This window comes from Carcharhinus amblyrhynchos, chromosome 7 (assembly GCF_965287045.1).
Source record: "Carcharhinus amblyrhynchos chromosome 7, sCarAmb.v2.hapA, whole genome shotgun sequence".
NCBI lineage: Eukaryota > Metazoa > Chordata > Chondrichthyes > Carcharhiniformes > Carcharhinidae > Carcharhinus > Carcharhinus amblyrhynchos.
The window spans coordinates 59881880-59904697 of NC_137330.1; the positions used below are offsets into that span (position 1 = coordinate 59881880).

At 40.3% G+C, this 22818-nt stretch overlaps 1 protein-coding gene across 3 annotated transcripts in view; it reads right to left on the reverse strand.

Annotated features, from left to right (window-relative positions):
- cd2ap (CD2-associated protein) overlaps positions 1–22818 on the reverse strand; it is a 231083-nt gene that overhangs the window by 52671 nt on the left and 155594 nt on the right. For all 3 annotated transcript variants that reach the window (XM_080192426.1, XM_080192425.1, XM_080192427.1), the window contains 6 exons: positions 20843–20966; positions 17690–17901; positions 13726–13786; positions 7790–7884; positions 5201–5299; positions 4168–4224 (listed from right to left, as the gene is read on the reverse strand). In XM_080192426.1, coding sequence (XP_080048552.1) covers positions 4168–4224; positions 5201–5299; positions 7790–7884; positions 13726–13786; positions 17690–17901; positions 20843–20966 — 648 coding nt within the window. The remainder of the gene's footprint in view (positions 1–4167; positions 4225–5200; positions 5300–7789; positions 7885–13725; positions 13787–17689; positions 17902–20842; positions 20967–22818) is intronic.

Genomic DNA, 22818 nt, shown 5'->3' on the forward strand with positions numbered 1-22818 from the left:
AGTTTCTCAAATTTGGAGAAAGCAAATAGAGAAGCAGTCTGACACCACTGTTATTCACAACAGACTAAGTTATTCGGACTCTGGAATTTGAAGTATATTGTCAGGATTTGTAGATGGTAACTTTAAATATTAATTAAGTAGCAGGACATTTGGAAAATGACAATGCAACCAAGCAGAGTCATTACAACTCTTTGAAAAGAAAACAATATTTGATGAATACTTTGAGGATGGAGCAAGCAGGATGGATAAAAGGAACTGGTAAATGCAGCGCGTAGGGGTTTTCAAAATGCATTTGATAAGATGCCACATAAGAAGTTACCACACAATGTAATATCTCATTGCATTGGGGATAATATATTAGCATGGATAGGGGATTGGCTAACAGGAAACAGAGTGTCAGATCTTCTACAATTGGCAGATCAGCAGAGTGGCCCGCCACAGGGATCCCTGGTCCCTCAGCTATTTATAATCTAAATTAATGACTTAGACAAAGGCATCAAGTGTATTGTAACCAATTCTGCTGATGATACAAAGATAGGTTGAAAAGGAAGGTGTGAGGAGGAGGCAAAGAGTCTGTGAAGGGTCGTAGATAAATTAAATGAGTGGAAACTTACTTAAGAAGACATAAACATACGTTGGAAGCAATTCAAAGAAAGTTCACTAGGCTGATTCCTAGGATGAAAAGGAAATGTTGAGAAGGTTTGATCTATGTTCATTGGATCTTGCAGGAATGATAGGTGATCTTATTGAAACATCTAACATTCTGAGGGGGCTTTACAGATTGACATTGAGGGGATGTTTTCTTTGTGAGGGTGGTATCTAGAAAGAGGGTGCAGAGTTTCAAAGTAAGAGCTTCCATGGTGATGATGTGGAGTATTTTTCTCTGAGCTGTGATTCTCTGGAATAGTTCACCTCAGACAGCAGTGAAGGCTGGGCCATTGAATATATTCGAATGATTTAGATAGAGGTTTGATTAACATGAGAGTCAAGGATTATTGGAGGCAAGCAGGAAAGAGAAGCTCAGACTATCACCAGATTAGACACGATCCCATTGAATGGTGAAGCAGACTCAAAGAGCCTCTACTTTCTATGTTATTACATAATATGAAGCATTGCAATTATATGTAGGTAGATATAAATTGGTTTGTGGAATAGACAGATGACAATTGAAATTAAATACAGCAAAACCTAAGGTGGATTACATAAGGAGGAGCCACTGGAGGCTAAGAAACCAAGAGAGGTAGAACAGCAGAGAGATCTGGGATATATTAGATGTATTATTTACAACACAGCAACATAAATTAATGATGTCATAAGCAGTATTAATAACAGGGGGCATTTCTGGGAAAAAAAACAGGAGGCGATAATGAAAGGGCTCATTCTCAATCCATTTTCTGTTATTCTGGTGTAGAATACTGTAAGGGAATATTTATGTCCCCAGGTGGAATACTGACCTTACATTATCAGTATACTGCAACATATTTTCAATTGAAATTAATTTTCCTACATTTTCTTCAATGTTGGTGTTCAAGATACATTCAAAACCACGTCTTTCATACCCAAGTTAATGAAACATACCAGACCAATGTAACTTGGTACTTTGCTTCAATCGTACTCAATTTTGTACAAGATACGCATAATGGGCACTACTTCATCATTTTCATTCTAAGTGCTGGGCAGACTTGAAACTAGCAATGTTTCAGATCCAACTTTTAGACCTGTTCTCAGGGATCCCCACATGCACTCTTCCTGCAAAAATAGCAGCGATTCTGAATCGCACTGCAGAAGCCTGTGGGCAGGGCTTAACGCATCCAAAACGCTGCATCTCCAAATGGCGCCGCCAACAACACCCGCACAGGAAAAAAAATAGAAAATGCTCCCCTGCCACATCCCTCCCAGGCTGGATAATGCCTCCCCTGGCTCCCACAGACAAACATTAATGACCCCCTTACTTACCCCGCTACGTAGACCAAAACAGCCCTCGGTCCCCCTCCTCCACCGGTCACATGCAGAGTGGCAGGGACCCCCGCCACCATCGATCTGAGTCACAGAAGCTCAGAACTTAGCCCCTCAGAAGCTGGAGTGCCCAAATCGGACCTTTCAGACCATGGCTGTTTCATGCCAAATTTGACAGGCGAGCATGGTGGTAAAGAGGAAGTGCTGGTAAGTTTGGGTGAACAACCCATTAAGTCAATTTAAATACATGCAAATGCATTTAAATTGACATCACCCCATTTGACAGCAGCCATTTTCAGCCTTTGGTAAAGGGGAAACCCCTGCATGGAAGCGGGTGGGGATCATGCTACTTATCTCATGCCTGACTTTACCAAGTTTTCATGCCCAAAAATGGGCACAACTTGATGGTAAAATTGGACCCAGTGTATCCAGCAATAGAGGAAAAATATTATCACCAAAAGTGACGTGTATGTGATGAGGATAGAGGCAAAGGATTTTGTGTGCTTGAAGATAGCTCAGATGGAGAAGACTTGATGTCATCTTTTCAAAATTCCAATCTAATCATCTTTCTGCTAAAAGATTATCTGAACTTCAAATCTTTTGATCTTTGTGGTGCATTTAAGTGCAAAGATTGGCTACTAAATTTGCCCACAAAGGAGTGACCTACTTCTCAAAAACACTCTTTGGCTGTAAATCACTTTGGATGTCCTGAGATTGCAATAGCTTACTATTTGTTCTTTCTTTCCCCTATAGTATCTAGTTTCTAAAAGTTATGATAACTTGGCAATAACCAAGTTTCCTTGTAATGCATCTCAGTCATTAATGACCCTGAGGCAATGTATTTCTGATGTTCTCTAAATTAATCAATTACAACTCTGAACTTGTCTTTCCCTACTAATCACAGCAATTTTAAACTTAATCACAGTCCGCCTCTGTGCAACAGAACATGTTGCTTGCAAATTAAAATGCAAATCTTTTGCATTTATCATGTCATTGTATCTATATGGGAAACCAACATCCTTGGCAGGGTTTTTCTCACTCTCCATAGCCTCTTTGACCGTAGCAGGAGGCGGCGTGCCACCTGCTGGCAAATGGATCTTATTGTCCTGCCATTGTCAACAAAGTTATCCACTGAATGCACCTCTTGCTGCCGCGAAATCCATGGCAGGGGTGCACTGTTGGCAGGACCATAAAATCCGGCTGGCATGCATGGCAGCTAAATTTCAGTACCTGACTTTGGTGATTCTGACAGATACATCCCATCTTTCTAACCAGATAACTAATGAATGGTAGGTATATATTATTGATCATACAGGCGGCTGGCTCAGTGTTGTGGGGGAGACGAGAAAGAGAAACTTGAGTAAAACTGGGAAAAATACACAGGGCTATGTTTCACTTAAGCAATCTTTTCTTCAAAGCTAAGCACTGAAACTTTCAACCCTGGGGCAAAACCACTACCTTACCAAAGTAGTCATCATGTTTAATGATGAACCCAAAGTAGCTTTCTATGCTAATATAATTTGTCTTAGAGTATTAAATCAGCAGAAACATGAAATAAAGCTTGATTTAATTTACATCATTTGTATGTTTTCTTTCTTTCTCTGCATTCTGTAATCACGTGGACCAGAACCAATGTTCGCTCTAGGGTGTATGGCTGTGCAGCAGATCTTATACAGGCCATGCTCATGACAGCCCCTTCAAATTATTTTAAATTAAATGATTTGCACAGTTGTGCAAAAAGAGGAGCTGTAATCAAACAAATCACCTGCTCTGTGCAACAAAAAAAACTAGAGGGTGCATTGGTTAGAAGGTTTTTTTTTAATGTTTTACACGTAAGTTACTGACAAAAACTGTGCGCAATTTTTAGATACCAATGCAAGAAACCACTCATGATTAATACTTTACTGCTCCAGACCATTTGCCCAGTGCTACAGTGAAATCCAAGACAAATCTTCTTCCAGATTCATTGGAAAGGCAATTAAATATTGCTTCCATGCTTCCCCCCATCTCTCCTGTATTGCCTCCTGAGCTAGTATATCACTCGTTTGCAACAAGTAATTTCAATATGTGTTTTAGAATAAAGCTCTGTTTTAAGCTTTGAGGTGCTTAATAACTAGCTCATTTAAAATACTCCTTGGAACACCTCAGAACCACTTCAATAAATTCAGGTCAAAACATTCTATAATTTGTTTCTCTCTGCAGGTGACTTACATCATCAAGTTCTGGTTTTGGATGCAATTTTATAGAAGGCTTGGGAGCAGCAATAACCTGTACATAAGGAAAGAATGAAATTTTAATTGCAGTATGATGCAGTAATATCTTGCAGGACATAGCACAAAATAGTTTTTTTTTACAAAAACAGTTTGAAAGAAAGAATGTAATTAATCTACAATTAATAAGAATTCTCACAACACAGGTGCAAGGACAGATCCGAAAGCTCGTGATTCTAGATAAGCCTGTTGGACTTTAACCTGGTGTTGAGAGACTTCTTACTGTGCCCACGCCAGTCCAATGCCAGCATCTCCACATCAATCTACAATTAGCCTTGGGAATAAATGGGAAAAGTCAGAAATTGACTGTTTTGCAAAAAACACAACTTCTAAATAGTGATTTTTTTAATTGCTTCAGGAGCAAACAAAGGACCAACGGACAACTGCGACCCACAAAAGGGTGAGAAAAATTTTTGGATGCAAGTACTTCTGCCCTTGTACTCAACTCTGATCACAGTATTAGCAGCATGTTTGTTCAGCACTTGCTTGAACATCATGCAAACAGATTTTACTTTTATTCCTGAATTAAAAGCTCAGGATTCGGAGAAAAAAAACCCAGTTTCAGCACAATCAGGGGGCAACTTAGTACATCACAGTCACACTAGAGTCATTAGAATCTTACCTGCAACTGCACTGTATTCCTATCTATCCACCTGCTTCCCCCTTGCTGCTCTAATCACTCCCTTTCCTCAACACAATACTGATGACTGACCTGATTTCTCTCTCTCTTCTCCCCCCACCCTCCGCCACCCCCCCCCCCCCCCCAAAAATCGCGTATCTTCTTCTGACTCAAGACATCTCCAAGTTCTTGATCATTATAAATCTTCCTCCTGTTCCCACCACTAAAACGTGAGCAAATGCTATTACAAAAGAAAAACACAACAGTAAAGTTAAGCCCTGTTAATGAACAAAACTGTTTCGGGATAGAAGCTTTTGCTTGAAGTTTTGTATATTCTTAACACAAGCGTACCTACCTCCCGTTCAGTTTCTGAAACTATGATCACAAAGTTGTCTGGGAAGACCCCTTGCTTGCCATTTAGTTCTCCTCGCCACCATCCCCTATCACCTGTATCCTAGAAAGGAATAGAAATGAGAAAACCTTCAACCTTTAATAAGAATTTTTTAAAAAGCATTTGCCAATTTGCGTTGTTATGCAACTTTTATTAAAAGCAACAAGCTACTGCCATATGAGCAACAGGTATTAATCTTTTAAGGTTAAAGTAAAACACTGCAGGTACTGGAAACCTGAAATGAAAACAAAGTGTTGGAAAACTCAGCAGGTCTGGCAGCATCTTTGGAGAGAAACAGCCAGTGTGGTGTCCAATATGACTCTTCTTTGGAACCTGTTTGCTACCAGACCTGAGTTTTTCTAACTTTCCGTTTTTATTAATATTTAAGGTCAGCATATGGAAACAAATCTAAAAACAATTAAACAGCCAATTTACAATCTAGTTTCAAAACCCAGGACTTCCACATAAATGCTTTCCTTCCTACAGGTTAGATACCTGAGATCCCAGCAAGCAAATATTCTGGCAGAATGATCACCATTACAACTTACCATTTATAAGTCAGTAACAAAATATGGCCTCAGGATGAATTATTTTGATATACATTGATTAGCTATCAAGCAGCATGGAAGCACTGCTCAGCAGATGCAGTAGCTCAGACTTTGGTCAATTTATGTACAAGTCCGGTCTCCCCAGTCAACCGAAATAGTCAACTGATGCTAGTGTAAGGAAAAAGTCTCTGTTCAGACAATTATTACAAGGTTCACGCAATTTGGAAGTGTCTTTAATTTAGGATATAATGGAGGTGTGGAGAGGAGTCATGTGACCTGTCCTGAATCATGTTGACAACAAGCCCAGCTACTAAAGATTAATTGGGGCCAACTAGGCTTTTACTAGGAAGGTACAGGTATTCACACCCGCAAATAATACCAGTGTAGCTTTGCTGACTGTCGTTAGACTGTTTGCTTCCTAAAACCCAGGAGGGTATTAGGAATATCACATTTTGTAAACAGTTATATTTTAGTGTTTATTCAATTCCAAAACATAATAGAATGGGGATTCTAGAAGATAGCTAATTAGCATTTCTACATAGGTATAGGGCCACGTGATTCACATCGCCACTGAGGTAGGCTTTGAGAAGGGAAAAGTCTACAGGAAGTTATTGTAGGATCATGTTGAAAGTGTCCTAAGTATTGCTCAATCTCACAGAAAGGATCAGTCTGCAAGAGTCCCAGAAAAAGCAAGACAACAGAGAGTTGGAAGCAACAAGTCTCTATTGCTCACCATGCTAAACATGGATCAAAACTCATGCTTGAATTGGAGAAACCAGGGTGGTAAGGGTTTAAAAAAAAGCTGGAACATTCATATAGCTTTTGAAAGAGAGTATATCTCCGGGGTAAGCCACACCATGAAAGTAGTTAAAGGATTAAAAATTATCCAGCTGGAAAAGAAAAAAGTTGGTGTTGGTGACTAGTGGAGTGCCGCAGGGATCGGTGCTGGCGCCTCAGCTATTTACCATTTATATAGATGATCTGGAGGAGGGGGCTGAGTGTAGGGTGACGAAATTTGCTGATGACACGAAGATGAGTGGTAAAGCAAATTGCATGGAGGGTGTGAAAACTCTGCAGAGGGATCTGGATAGGCTGAGCGAGTGGGCGAGGATCTGGCAGATGGAGTATAATGTTAGCAGTGTGAGGCTATCCACTTTGACAGAAATAATAGTAGGAGGGATTACTATTTAAAGGGCAAAAAGCTGCAGCATGCTACGGTGCAGAGGGACCTGGGGGTCCTTGTGCATGAGTCGCAAAAACCCAGTCTGCAGGTGCAGCAGGTGATCAAGAAGGCGAATGGGATGCTGGCCTTTATAGCGAGGGGGATAGAATATAAAAGCAGGGAGGTCTTGCTGCAACTGTACAGGGTACTGGTGAGGCCGCAGCTGGCGTACTGTGTGCAGTTTTGGTCACCGCACTTGCGCAAGGATATTTTGGCCTTGGAGGGAGTGCAGAGGAGGTTCACAAGGCTGATACCGGGGATGAGGGGGTTGGACTATGAAGAGAGACTAAATAGACTGGGTCTGTACTCGTTGGAGTTTAGAAGGATGAGGGGGGATCTTATAGAGACGTATAAGATAACGAAAGGGGTGGATAGGGTAGAGATAGAGAGATTTTTCCCTCTTATTAAGGACAGCAGGACTAGAGGGCACAGCCTCAAGATAAGGGGGGGGGGGTGCAGTTTAGATCGGAGTTGAGGAGGAACTTCTTCACTCAAAGGGTGGTGAATCTCTGGAATTCTCTGCCCGTTGAAGTGGTGGAGGCTACCTTGCTAAATATATTTAAGTCATGGGTAGATAGATTTTTGACAGACAAGGGAATTAAGGGTTATGGGGAGAAAGTGGGATTGATCCACTTCAGATCAGCCATGATCTTATTGAATGATGGAGCAGGCTCGAAGGGCTAGATGGCCTACTCCTGCTCCTATTTCTTATGTTCTTATGAAGAATTTTGCAGAAATTATTAAAAACTGATTGATGTTTTGTGCATCCTAGGGAAAGCTTACCTTATTTATCAGTAGAATACGATCTCCTTCCTTAAAGCTAAGTTCATCGAGATTAGTTGCTTCGTATGAAAAAACTGCTTTGCAATATTCCTTAGCTGAAATGAACATGAACTGCATAAGATCAAAATAAATAATGAACGATATTACAAATAGCTTAACTAATTCTCATGTGATTTAAAAGATACAAGCTTAGTGGAGAAAATACATGTTCAGTCCCAGCATTTGGAAATGGACATTGGTAATGTATTTATCTGTTCAGAGTAATTGCAAAGCAAAGCAAAATTCTTCTGTAAATTGCTTCACATTTCTTGTTCCATTATCCAAACTCGCTGCACAGCTTGCAAATAACTATTTGCTGCTAAGTAACCTTTGCATAATACAGGGCATTTAATGAATGATATATTGTCACTCATCATTCTGCAGATTCCACAGGACAATTCTAAATGATTGATGAATCAGCAGCTAAGTTTTTGCTTATATTTTTGGCACAGATTGCAACAAAAGTCATCTGTCTTGATCGAGCTAATTTTTGCATGACTGGCTAAAACCAACAGCCAAGCAACATTTCCATTATTATGGCCACAGGTAACTCATTCAATCCACGAGAGGAAATGAGACTACTGTAACAAAACATTCCTCCATTTTCAGTATTTGAAAGTAGTCCGATCTTGTTTCTTCAGAAGGAATTCTTCAAAATGCAGCTAATGAAAATACAACAAAACTTACTCCAACTTCTCAATCAAAGGGTTTAATAAAGGAACATCATCACTCCAAATGTGGGGCCTCACCCTGGGCCATTCCAAGCACTCCACAACTCGACATAGATCCTTATTTATAGTTAATCAGCTGATTATTACATCACTGTAATTGGTTCCATGATTTACTGAGTCAGCTAACTCTACATCTTGTTCCCATTGGTCACATTACATCCAATACAAAGTTGTCACCAGTGACATTCTAACAATCTGAATGGTAACAGAATTGATTAATTTAAATTCATATCTTCAGGAGACCCTTTTCAAACTTGCCATTTATGAATACACCAACATTATATTCAAAAGTGACATCATGAATGCTACTTCGACAAATTTCTATTGAACATATCAGAATAATATCCAAAGAGGCCACTGCTTAAGAGATGAGAAAAGGATAATATAGCTTGAATTGCTACAGTCCAGTTGGCCCAAATTTAAGTTCTGTATGCTCCTTTCTGATAATTTTCCAGTTTGTGTTACTTAAGCTTCCCCCATGGTCATTCTTGAAAGCTCCTGATACTTTGAGCCATCCCTTTCCCCAGCACTGCTGCCCTCTGTTACTTAAGAAATAAACTTGGTATCTTCTACAATTTACTGAACAAAATATACTTTCTAAGCATGAGATAAATAAACATTGGCATACAAAAGATAAAGCTGAAGTATTTGCAACATCTTCAGCCAGAAGTGTTGAACACATAATCCACTTCAGCTTCCTCTCCAATTCTTCAGTATCTCATATGCCATTCTTCAGCAATTCAATTCATTCTATGTGATATCAAGAAAAGGCTGAATTTGTAGAATACAGCATATGCTATTGACACCAACAACATGCCCACTGTAGTCATGAAGGCTTGTGCGTTAGCACTAGCCAAGCTGTTCCAGTATTGCTATAAAAATGCCTTATACACAACAATGTGGAAAATTGTCTAATTACAGCCAGAATATGAAAAGGAGAAACCCAACCCGGCTAATTACTGCCCCGTCAGCCAACTCTTGATCATCAAATTGATGGAAAACATTGGTGACAGTGCTATGAAGTGGCATTTCCTCAGCAACAACCTGCACATTTGATGCTTGGTTTGCATTCCATCAGTTGCAGATCTCATTACAGCCTTGGTCCAAACAGAAGTTTTATTTCTTGCTTGCAACAAGATGTGAACAACACTCAGACTTGGACTTGATCAAAAGACCATAAGACACAGGAGCAGAATTAGGCCCATTCGGCCTATCGAATCTGCTCCTCCATTTAATCATGGCTGATATTTTTCTCATCCCCATTCTCCTGCCTTTTACCCATATTAATCCCCTTATTAATCAAGAACCTATCTATCTCTGTCTTAAAGACACTCAATGATGTGGTCTTCACAGCCTTCTGCAGCAAAGATTCCACAAATTCACCACTCTCTGGCTGAAGTGATTCCTCCTCACCTCTGTTTTAAAGGATCATCCCTGTAGCCTGAGGTTGTGCCCTCTGGTTTTAGTTTTTCCTACTTGTGGAAACATATTCTCCATGTCCACTCTATCCAGGCCCTGCAGTATCCTGAAAATTTCAGTAAGATTCACCCTCATCCTTCAGAGTTCCAATGAGAACAAGCCAAGATTTCTCATCCATTTCTCATATGACAAGTTCTTCATTCCAGGGATCATTCTCGTGAACCTCCTCTGGACCCTTTCCAAGGCCAGCGCATCCTTCCTCAGATACAGGGCCCAAAACTGCTCACAATATTCCAAACAGGTCTGACCAGAGCCTTATACAGCCTCAGAAGTACATCCCTGCTCTTGTTTTCTAATCCTCACGACATTGCATTTGCCTTCCTAACTACCAAATGAACCATTAACCTTGAGAATCTTGAACAAGGATTCCGTTTGTGCTTTTGATTTCCTAAGCATTTCCTCATTTGGAAAATAGTCAATGCTTCCATTCCTCCTTCCCAAGTGCCTCACACTTTTCCACAATGTATTCCATCTGCTACTTCTCCTAGTCTGTCCAAATCCTTTTGCAGCCCCCCTGCTTCCTCAATACTACCTGTCCCTCTACATATTGCATCACCTGCAAACTTAGCAACAATGATATGGGTCCCTAAGTTGCTCACAATACTCCAAATGGGGTCTGATAATCAATAAGTAATAGAAATCATAGAAATGGCAAGCGATGGTCATTAGAAACATGAGAAATTCTAACCATCTCCCCTTGGCATTCAATTGTCTTAGCATCACTGAAGCCCCCAAACTCAACTCCAGTAGGAACACCATTAATCAGAAAATTACCTTGCTCAAACCAGACAAACATTGTAGCTACATGAGTACATCACAGATTGGGGTGACACATCTCCTGACTCCTCAAAATCAATCCACCATCTACAAGGCACAAGTCAAGAGTGTGATGTAATACTCTTCAATTGCCTGGATGAGTGCAGCTTCAGTAACACTCAGCAACCTTAAACATTTATTCTTTCCACCTGCAACAGAAGGGTCAGTGTAAGACTGTATAAGATGCTTTGCAGCAACTTGTTGAACCTCCTTTGGCAGAGCCTACCAAACCCATGACTTATACAAATCTAGAAAGACAAAGGCAGCAGACACAACGGGACACCACCATCAGCAGGCTCCCATTCAAACTGCACACTAGGCTGATTTAGAACTATGTCACAATTTGTTCACTGTTGCTGGGTCAAAAACCTGGAACTCCCTTCCTAACAATACTGTGGGTGTACCTACACCACATGGACTGCAGATGTTTAAGAAGAAGCTCACCACCACCACCACCTTCTCAAGAATAATTAGGGAAGGAACACAAATGATGGCCAGACCAGCGAGGCCCATATTCCAACAAAAAAATACCAACTTCATCCAAGGTCCAAAGTCTGGAATTTAGTGTCTTCTGCATATTCCTTCCATTCATTTTATTTATTATTCAAATCAGTATGCAATCTAGTTGAAACACTTCATCTTCTCTGTGTCTCTCCTGGAACTTTTTCATTCAAAGTTTCGTGAGAAGTGTCAAATTTAAGTAAAATTTTTTAAAAATCCATTATTGGCATCTGATGTCCATCAAGGATTGCACGGTGGCACAGTGGTCAGCACTGTTGTCTCACAGTGCCAGGAACCTGGGTTCAATCCCAGCCTCCGGTGGCTGTTTGGCATTTTACACATTCTCCCAGTGTCTGCATGGGTTTCCTCCGGGTGCTCCGGTTTCCTCCCACAGTCCAAAGATGTGCAGGTTAGGATGATTGGCCATGACAAATTGCACCTTCATGTCAGGGGGGTTAGCAGGGTAAATATGTGGGGTTACAGGGATGGGGCCTGGGTGAGATTGCTGCTGTCAGTGCAGGCTCGTTGGGTCAAATGGCCCCCTTCTGCACTGTAGAGATTCTATGATACTTAAATAGATTACTTAAGCAGAATCTGCGTTATACCCTGCGGTGTCATATTCTTCAAATTGCAAAACGCATTATGATATATTCTCCATGGTCCAAATTTTAATGATTGCCAAGATTCATTCTTTTGATTATAGACATTATAATTAATATAGTGCGAGCCATCTGTTCAAATAGGAATATTCCCAAAGCTATGTTACTGAGCACAAAATCAATTTAAATTACAGAATTCTTCCATGAAAATAAGCAAGATTTTGAAGTTCAAATCATGCTAAAAGCAGAGGCCAATATCTCAAGTGTATGCTTTCCAGTCATTCTGCCATTTTCAGAATGGAGATGCAATTACAACCAAATGGCACATTCCATGTGGAGCATTGTGTCTTTTCAGCACCTAACTCTGCCCCCTAAACATCAACTTGTCCTGCTTATTGGAAATTACAGCTGCACCACCTAAACCCAGGACAAAACACCAGGTCTTGGGTTTCTAAAAGACAGATCAGATTATAATAAATAGTTGGATACAGTTTCATTCACAAATGGTTATTTTTTTGCAACAGACAACAAAATTAATTCAAAGCATAACTAAGCATGAAAGAAAGCACACCGAACAAGTCATATTATACATAGATCGAGAGATAGAAAACCATTCAATGTTAACAGCAACAATTCCATTCAAAAGACTTCACTGATTACTCATCCACCACAGCAAATTAACTCAGAATATATGAACTGTGATTATTGCACACTTTTGCATAATGCAAACTAACAGGTCAAGTAGTGATTGAGTAATGATAAGATTACACATTCTCTATTTCATGCTGTAATGCATTACATACACATGATTAGCTTACTACAGACTGAGCAGCTTTTTTGAAGCCTACAAAATACTGACTGCCTCTCTTTTGGAGCTGATAATACCTATGGAAGAACCAGGAAAACACGTCATCTGGTTCATTATTTATGCATTTAGGACTAGAAATTGCTTTGGGAGGGGAATATTGAATATTCTTGTGTGATTGCTCAACCTAATTGACTGCATTTTGAGGGAAGTGTTGGCACCTGATCTTCAATTACAAATGATGACTTGGATTTACCAAAGCTTTTCATCATCAAATCTATCTAATCTGAAGTAGTAAACTGTGAAACTGCTCACTTCAACCAGAGGGCAGTAGAACCATGTTAATAGTGAAAGTAGAATTAATCGTTTTGGTCCATCACACGATAGCATTTCAAATATCCAAAACCTTTGCATTATACCGAGTTAAGCAATTTTTAGCATCAACAACACTAGATGTCTTCTCTATTTACACCAATTTTCCACTACTTATTCATATTTCTGATGAACTTGTCAAACATTTGAGTTATCCAACCACCACTGACAAAGATGAAGCACTGGAATCTAAAAATAAATCGGCAGGAAACAATTTTAAATAGCACCTATAAAAGATCTCAGAATGCTTCTCAGGAGCACTGCTATTGTCACAAAAGGGGACAGTAGGTCAAATGACCAAAAGCTTAGTCAAAGAAACAAGTTTTAAAGATGGAAGTGGGATGAAGAAGTAGACAGATGTATGGAGGGAATTCCAGAGTTTGCAGCCTAGCTAATTGATGGCATAGCAATCAATGGTACAGTAATTGAAATTGGCAATGTACAAGGAAGCCAGAATCAGAGTGAGGGGGATATTTCAAGAGGATTGTAGAGTTTGAGGAGATTAGAGATAGGGAGGGGCAAGGCCATGGAGAGATTTCAAAACAAGGAAACAAATCGTAAATAACTGGTGCTACTATGGTGTTTGAAAGGTACCTTTATGTTTATTTTCTGGATCATTTTTCACAGCCTCTGCATTGCTGGTTGGAGTTGATTGCTGTAAAAGTACATAAAATTGCATGAAATAGGTGAAACAGCTAATAATTACATTTCACCAAATACAATGTAGCTGCTCGTTGCTATTTGGTCGTCAGACTTGACAAATAAGAGTTTTTTGATCTTACTTGCTCATTGATCTCCTCGAGTTAACTTCAGCAAATGACAAATGTGATTCAGTTCATTTGTAGAGTGAGACAACCTTAACTAAAAAAATTGCTTGCATGTATATAGAGCACTTCTAACAATTAATGGGCATCCGAAAATGCATTTTAACCAATTAAGTGTTTTTGAAGTGCAGTCAATGTTGTAACGTAGGAAATGTGTCAGCCAATTTGCATGCAACTAACTCCCACAATGATGTGGTAATGATCAGATCAAATTTTTTTTGAGATTTTGATCAAGGGATAAATATTGGCTGGAAGATCAGGGGTGACTCCCTCCTCTTCTTCAAAATAATGCCATGGGATCTTTTACATCCATCTGGGGCCTCAATTCAACATCGCATCCAAAAGAGGGCACCTTTGACAATGCAGCACTCCTTCAGTACTGCACTGGGTCGTCAGCATAGATATTTAAGCTCATGCCTTGGAGTAGAATCAGACACAAACACTACCAACGGTGCCACAGCAGACACTCAGTACTGATCAAAATGTTTATGACTGCATAGGATTGTCAATGCATCAGAATATAGGAAACAAGAATAAACCATTCATCCCTCAAACCTGCTGCCCCATTCAAAACAACCATGACTGATTCCACTTCTACTCCACTTTCCTGCCACTACCCATATTCCATGCAACAAACTGTGCACCACTTGTAGGAAATATAGTCTTAGAGTTCCCTCTCTTGATGGGTTCATCGACAAAATTTACCCAAGTTTGTTTCTGAAATTCGAGCCTAATCCAACCTATTGCGCCATTGGACTTCTCAACAAACAGAATATTGTTACAATGGTGAAAGCCACTTGATGCAGACAACAGACAATAGATGTTACATTCATAATGTTTTGGGTCCCTTTATATTTTTCCTTCCCTCTTGCAAACTTAGACATAACTTTGAGGGGTAGGTTTATTCACATCAACCTTAGGATTTTGGCCATCTCCACTGAGGTTAGCCATGGAAAATCCCCAGTCTAACCCAGCTGCAATTTTCCACTCCTCCACCTATTTGGCCCGCCCAACATGACCATATGTACAAAGAGGCAGTCACACATCCTTGCACGTCCCGGTCTCACTAAGAAATTAGCAACACAGAAACAAACGTTGGTTTGTATCACAACTTATACCTTCTCAGAATGTCTCAAAGTGCTTCACATACGTTACTTTTGAACTCTAGTTGCTCTCACGGTATAATTAAACATGGCATCAAATTAATCAGTGGTGATAAATGTCAACTTGCATTTAAATAGAATCTTTAAAGTTGTAAAACAACCCAAGGTAATTCATATGGGTGTTACCTCAAAACAAAAAGGGAGATATTTGGTAAAGTGATAAGAAGTGTGGCATAGTGCCAGGTTATAAGAATTGTCTTAAAAGGGGAGACAGATGGTAAGGTTTAAGCAGGTAATTTCAGAACATAGGACACAGACTGCAAAGGCACTGCTGCAAATGATGGAGTGAAGAAAGGATGCAGAGCAGGCCACAATTGGAGGAATATAATTTTCTCAGCATTGCAAGGCTCAAGGATTAGTGAATCTCTTGTGCATCTTGATAATTCTAGTGCTTCCTCATTAGCGGCCTTGTAGTGGAACAGAAGCACTTTAAGAGACCAATCACATGATGTAATCAGACAGCCATTTGCTCAGGGTAAACAGGCAGTGTAGTATAACAGCCTGTAGTGTTAACATCCCCTGAATAAAGTTCTTTGTTTTTTTGAACCACTGATGCCTGCAGACTCAATTTTAAAACCACATAAAAACCGGCGATAAGGCGGGCAAACCGGGTTTGTACACACCTATAAATAAATAATTAAAATAATCGCTACATGAAAGCTAGTGACTAGGGAGACAAACAATGGTTGCAACCACCAGAGGAAGCAAAAAAATCCCAAAGAAACAACTCTGGAGAGAAACTCGTCATGTGTTTCCCTGAAACAAACCCGGTAGCCGTGAGTAGCAAGTACCCAACAACAAGCAATCTGGAAAGAAAACGGGCTTAGCTCAGGCTTCTTTTGTTTTGAGCAGCAAAGAGGCAAAGAGGCACTGCAAATTTGCGGCACATCATGCAGGTCCTTCCACAGTGAAAACGGGCTCGAGTTTTCAGCATCATGGGGCCCTTTGATGAGGGCAGTGTGTGATGGAGTTCCTAAACAGAGAGATCTGACTATTTTGTTCATGCCATCAAGAGGGCCACTATTCACTGAAACCTCGAGTCATAAGCACAACAATGAAGAAGGTAAATCAATTACACAGTTTGTAGTTACCCTGGAAAGATGAGGGGCGGGATTTTCTGGCTTTACTTGCCCCAAGGCCAGAAAACCCTGCCCAAGGCTAACAGACCTTTGCCTGGTCCATCTCCCACCCACTCCGCTTCCCTTGGCGGACGGGACAGGAAAATTCCACCATGGTTGTTCACTGCGAATTTGGGGATGTATTGAAATGATGATATTTTTAAAGGATAGGCTTACAGACCATAAAGGCGCAAACAAACAAGAGCCCTGTTAACAGGGTGCTTACTCTACAGGCTGTTAAGATAGACTTCATGTTTGCCCACACAAACAGCTGGGCAGTACCAGATTGAGTTATTTTAAAATCGCCACAAACACGTGCCAATCTGTCTTTCTTCATCAAGGGTGCTATCGATGTGGCCCAACTTTTGGTGACAAGAACCAATTTACTGAAGGCTGCACTGACAGAAAGCCCCAAATCAAGCTGTGCCAAGAGAACGACCTCCCAAAACTCATGCCACTAACTAAACCAATTAGAGGAAGCAGTACTTCCGTTGAGAATCATTGACCGAATCAACCTCAGAACACTACGTCGCTCCGGTTAAAACACTCACAGATAATATTGAAACCAGAAACATCAGAGCGTTGCAGCAAGCACAAAAAAGCAGATGCCCAATATTTGCCAGCAGCCACAGAGGGAACAATGGCCTCTGGAATGTCTGACCTATTGACTGTTGTTCGTTGATTGTTCATGTTGCTAATTTATTGTTGATGCTATACTGCATAGTGTGTCAGGGGTCTTTGATTTAAAGGGAAAAGAAAATGGTGTACATTCATGGTACTTTTTGTTTCCTAGTAACTTTCAAGTGGAATAAGAGCACTTTGAGAGAGCAATCACGCAACATCACTGGATGGCTGTGCGAGTAAATGGGCAGCGTAACATCGCAGCCTGCAGTGTTAACATCTTCTGAATAAAGTTCTTCATTTATTTGAACCTCTGAGGCCTGCAGACTTAATTTTAACCCCACCGCAGAACCAATTTTGCTACTGTTGGTTAACCAATAAAGACCAGTAACCACACTGGGAGAACAGCCCTTTTTCAGCCATTATTAGAAGACAAACCAACAAAAGCAGGCACACTGTTTAAATCTGTTTCATGTGAAAGGTACACCTGATAATACTACATATGTACTCAAATCCAGGAATAAGCTTAAGTATTCAAACAAATGTATAACTGAGGTGGAAAATGTACCACTGAGCCTACCTTGCATTCATTAATGCAATGAAGCTAACAGCTTATCAACTCTAACAACAATCATATTACTCTGGGTCAAATCAGTTAACAGGTCAATGAACTGAGGACTCAAATATTTTTCCAGCAAGTAATTTTCTGATAACCTCAGTGATGGTTAGTAGTTACATTTCCTAGCATTTCGTATTTTAAGCAAAAGATGATATTTTATGTCATGCAAACTACTAAAGGCAGATGATATCTTTCCAGTAACAGTCAACCTACCTTTTCTGACTTTTTATCCTCTGCTTCACCGGTAGATAACCTTGATTTTAGTTTTACAGATCCTTCTTTAAAAATGTCTCCAAACCCCATGCCACGGATTTTCTTTGGTTGGACAGTTGTTCCTGCTCCTACTGAGCTTTCATTCCCTGTAAATTCTGTTGGTGATGTCGGTGATGCAGGTCCCATTCCAATTAAATCTTTGACAGGCACATCTGTTACACCAGGAGAGAATCAAATTTTAAAATGGTCACTTTTGCTAATTATTTGACCCATCTTTAATACAACAAAGAAAAATTGTGTCAGCAAACCAATTGACAAAAGGTATCAAGATATTATGTTTTAAATTAGAGGCTGACGAACTTTAAAGGCTCTGTATTCTTCAAACTGAGACAGATTCCAAACAACAGGATTAAGCAGTACAGTTAACCTGATGTAATGGTAAACATTCCTTCCAAGTTTTTAAAAACTTCTTCCAATTGTTGGTGTGATCTTTCACTTCCCTTCCCCACCCCCGACTCCCACACCAAATAAAGTTCACGTGTAGTCAAGTATGGTACGAATCTGGAAAGTGTTCAACAAGCACCAGTGCAATGGGTGGGCACAATTTGGCATTTACAGAGCAACTGTTCGATGAGTGAAGACAACTTGGCAAGATACATCATCTTTGGTCTTAGCAATGTCCATGACCAAATACGATTGCAGGAAAAGAAGATGCTTTTATGTAGTTGCCAAGACCAGTTGTTCGGGCAAGTCTTTCACAAACACACAAGTTCAAAGGATACTGATTTTTGAAAGTGAGAGTATCACACAACTCCTTGTGCCTTGCACATACTCCTAATCATCATTCCCTTGCTTTCGAAGAAAAGTAATCCATAAGTAAGTTACCAATAGCAGAAAGAACTATTCTTTAACAGGACCTTGAACAGTTCTTAGTACACAAAATCAAGTTAACCACTGGTGCACAAAATGTAGTCATGATGTGGAGATGTCAGCATTGGACTGGGGTAAACACAATAAAAAGTCTCAACACCAGGTTAAAGTCCAACCTGTTTATTTGATAGTAAACTATCAAATAAACTGGTTGGACTTCAACCTGGTGTTATGAGGCTTTTTACTGTACAAAATGTATCCAGTGAATAAGACATAGAATAGAATCCCTAAAATGCAGAAGGAGGCCATTTTGCCCATTGATTCTGCACCAACTCTTATAGAGGCTTACCCTGCAAAGCTATGTATTTACCCCACTAATCTCCCTGAACTATACAACTTGCAACACCAAGGGCAAATTTAGCATCGTCAATCTACCTAACCTGCACACCTTTGGAGCATGGGTTCCTCCCATAAAAGCACAGCATGAGCATGTAAAATCCACACAGACAGCCACTCAAGGCTGAAATTAAACCCAAGTCTCTGGCGCTATGAGACAGCAGTGCTAACCACTGTGTCACCATTGTTAACCATACTTGTCTCTGAATAGCTTTCCTACTCCATATCGTGGTTCCTTGGGTACAACCATGATTCGATAAACCACAACATATTTAATCTTTATTGAATGTCAGGAAGATTTTTTTTAAATGTATCCTCGCTTTGCATTTGATTCGGAAGAATAACAAATACAGCAAATATTACTGCCATCAACCTCTACAAGTCCAACTAAAGGGGCACCTGTTTCCTGAGCAACCATGACTGAATGAGAAGAAAGTCCTTCCTGTACTGAAACAATCTCCCATGCTTTGCTATCTAAAGCCTCTTCCAAGTAACCTAAAGATTTTTTGGGAAAATGAGATGAAATTTCCTAGTTCCAAAGGGTTAAACTGCTTTCTAAGAATGAGGAAAAGTAAATGAATTCTAATTTTGGATGGCCATCTCTTTACAGGAAGAAACAGTCATACAAGAAACAAAGAAAACCTTTGTGAGACACTCTCCATGATTCTTCTTCCTTTATCCACCCCAGAATCAAATGTACAACTTGCAACTTGTTTACTCAAGTGACAAACTAATATTTTAAGATCCAGTGCTTTTTGCTAGAACAATCTCAATTGAGGATAGTTGTGGTTGTTGGAGGTCAATCATCTCCATCCCAAGACATCACTGCAGGAATGCTTCAGTTTAGTGACCCAACCATCAATGACCTTCCTTTCATCGTAAGGTCAGAAGTGGGGATATTCACTGACGATGACTGCATAATGTTCAGCACCATTCGCGATTCCTCATATACTGAAGCAGTCCATGCCGACAGTTCAGTGTGCCTTGAGTAACATTTAGGCCTGAGCTGATAAATGCCTGGCAATGACCATCTTCAACAAGAGAGAATTAACCCATCATCCCTTGACTTTCATTGGCTTTACCACTGCTGAATTTCCAACTATCAGAAAATAAGCTCAGCCACAGAACTATCATGCTTACAAGAGGCGGTCAGAGGTTGGGAATTCTATGCTGAGTAACTTACGCCCCAATTCCGCAAATTCTTGCCCACTTGCCTGGATGAGAACAGCTCCAACAACATTAAAGAGGCTCGACAACATCCAGGACAAATCACCCCATTCACCACCTTCACCATTCACTCACTCCACCTCTGGCACGCAATGGCAGCAGTGTGTCCTCATCTGTAAGATCCACTGCAGCAGTTCAACCAAGTGCTTTCGACAGCACTTTCCAAACCTGCAATCGCGTTCACCTCAAAGGACAAGGGCAGCAGGCACATAGAAACATTACCACCTGCAAGTTCTCCTCTAATCAAAAAACCATTCTGACTTGGAACTACGTTGCCATTCCTTCACCGCCACTGGGTCAAAATCCTGTTAAGTTGATTTACTTGATCAAGGGATGATCAGGTAATCTTATTCTATGATGTTGATTGAGGGGTAATCATTGGCCAGCATACCAGGGACAATTCTCCTGCCCTTTTTCAAAATAAAGTCATGGGGTCTTTTACATCCATCTGTGGAGTCAGACGGGGCCTCCGTTTAATGAAATAATTTCAAAGACAGCACCAGAATGCTGTGCCACTCAGAGACAATAGTAATACTAACTCAGTCAGTGACATAATATAATTTAATCTGCATATACGAAATGGATTGCTTTCCAGCCATTTAGGTTAATTATTGCTCAAGGTATTTTGTGGCGGTTTGTAATTAAATAAGACATCATTACCTGTTTCGCTTTGCACATCATTAGAATCTCCATCTTCAGTTGGATCAATCAACTCCTTAACAAAATTGGACGGGAACAATCCCGTTTTCTCATTCAGGGTCCCCTTCCACCAGCCTTCCTCAACCTGAAAGGAACAAATTACGTGCAAGTCTGAAAACAGAAGGATGACTAACTGTAAATAGCACAAAAAGTCTGGATATGATATCAGCTAGCTTATCTGTTTTCTAAGTGATTTTCCGGGAGAACAGGACTCGAGGGCAAACGTGCAAGAGGAGCAACATTAAATGCAATTTTTCTGCCGAAGTTTAAAGCACAATGTGTTCAGTACCTTGACCCACTAGATGGCATACTTGACTTTAATTCAACTATTAAGGCTCATAAGACACTGCAGATGCTGAAATCAGAAACGATACACGCCGAAAACATTCAGCAAGGCAAACACAGCTTCTATGGGAAAAGCTAAATTAATATTTCAGGCAACTGCCCTTCATTCAAATCAAAATGAATTACAGACGACAGCTATAAGAACATAAGAAATAGGAGGTGTAGGCCATCAAACCCTTCGAGCCTGCCCCGCCATTCAACAAGATCATGGCTGATCTGAAGTGGATCAGTTCCACTTTCCCGCTTTCTCCCCAGATGTTTGTTGAGTACTGAATGTCAGTGTGAGAGGGGTGGGTTTAAGCAGCCTCTGACGGCAGCAACATGATCCAGCTTGCCTTAACCAAACAAACTTTCACAGTTCATTTTATCTGTTAGCAAGACTGAGTCAATCAGAAGACGCCACATCATCAGTTTCCACAGAGAAGAAACACTACGTAAAAGGCAGATCAGTACATTACTGCATTAAGCAACTCAAGTTCCATCTCAGCCAAGAAAAATTACAGGTCTGCAGTGCACACAAGCATGAAATTCAGATCTACCCATAGCTAATTTTAAAATAGCCTCTCGTAACTCCTATTTCTCTATTGTCTCATTTAATTTCTTGTCCCATGTTGAAACATGCTGCATACGACAAAACACATGCAAATATCTTTTGAACCCAATGTGTTAGTGGGCAGCACAGTAGCAAGCACTGCTGCCTCACAGTAACATGAACACGGGTTCGATTCCAGCCTTGGATAGCTCTGTGGAGTTTGCATGTTCTCTGTCTCTGCGGGTTTCCCTCCAATGCTCCGGTTTCCTCCCACAGTCCAAAGATGTGCAGGTTAGGTGGATTAGCCATGGTAAATGCTCTTTTGGAGCGTCAGTGCAGACTCAGTGGGCCAAATGGTCTCCTTCTGCATGTAAGGGATTCTATGATTTAAGAATGTTCTAAGTAAAGCTACTGCCTGCAGTACATCCTGTTAATTACCAGTACAATTACTTCCCCAGCTAGCCAGGAAACGTGAATTGCAGAAATATCATGATTATTGCATTGTTCATGCTGCAAAATAAAGGAAGTTTACAACTTTTCCTTAAATCATTTTAAAACTTTACAGGAGGAATTATTCACAACAGGATTGCCCAGAGTGATGGCCATGGTCAACACCTGTACATGTGAGACAGAATTAAATTTTTCAATAAATTCTCATATTCCTGTTGGCGCATTAACAGCTGGTCTCCAGATCAATTGCAGCGATGCTCTGTCCACCCATAAAAGCATGCAAATCTTTCCAATCCTTTCCTCAATTAGATTTATCGAGTTCAAGATAAACAAGTTGATTGCTAGCATGATTAGTTAACCATGTGGATAGAATCGAATTTCTATTATCGCACAACTACCATTTACATTCATGCAATCAACGCAACAAGAATTAGCTTTGTGCTCCTCCTTTTGCCAACATGGACAATACTGCCTGTTCTTCACGTGAGCTGGGTTAATCGTCCATACAGCACCGTGATTTCTTGCAACTAGTTTGGCAGCATTTGCATCAGCTCACCAAATGAACAGTTCATAGAATCCCTACAGTGCAGAAGGAGGCCATTCAGCCCAT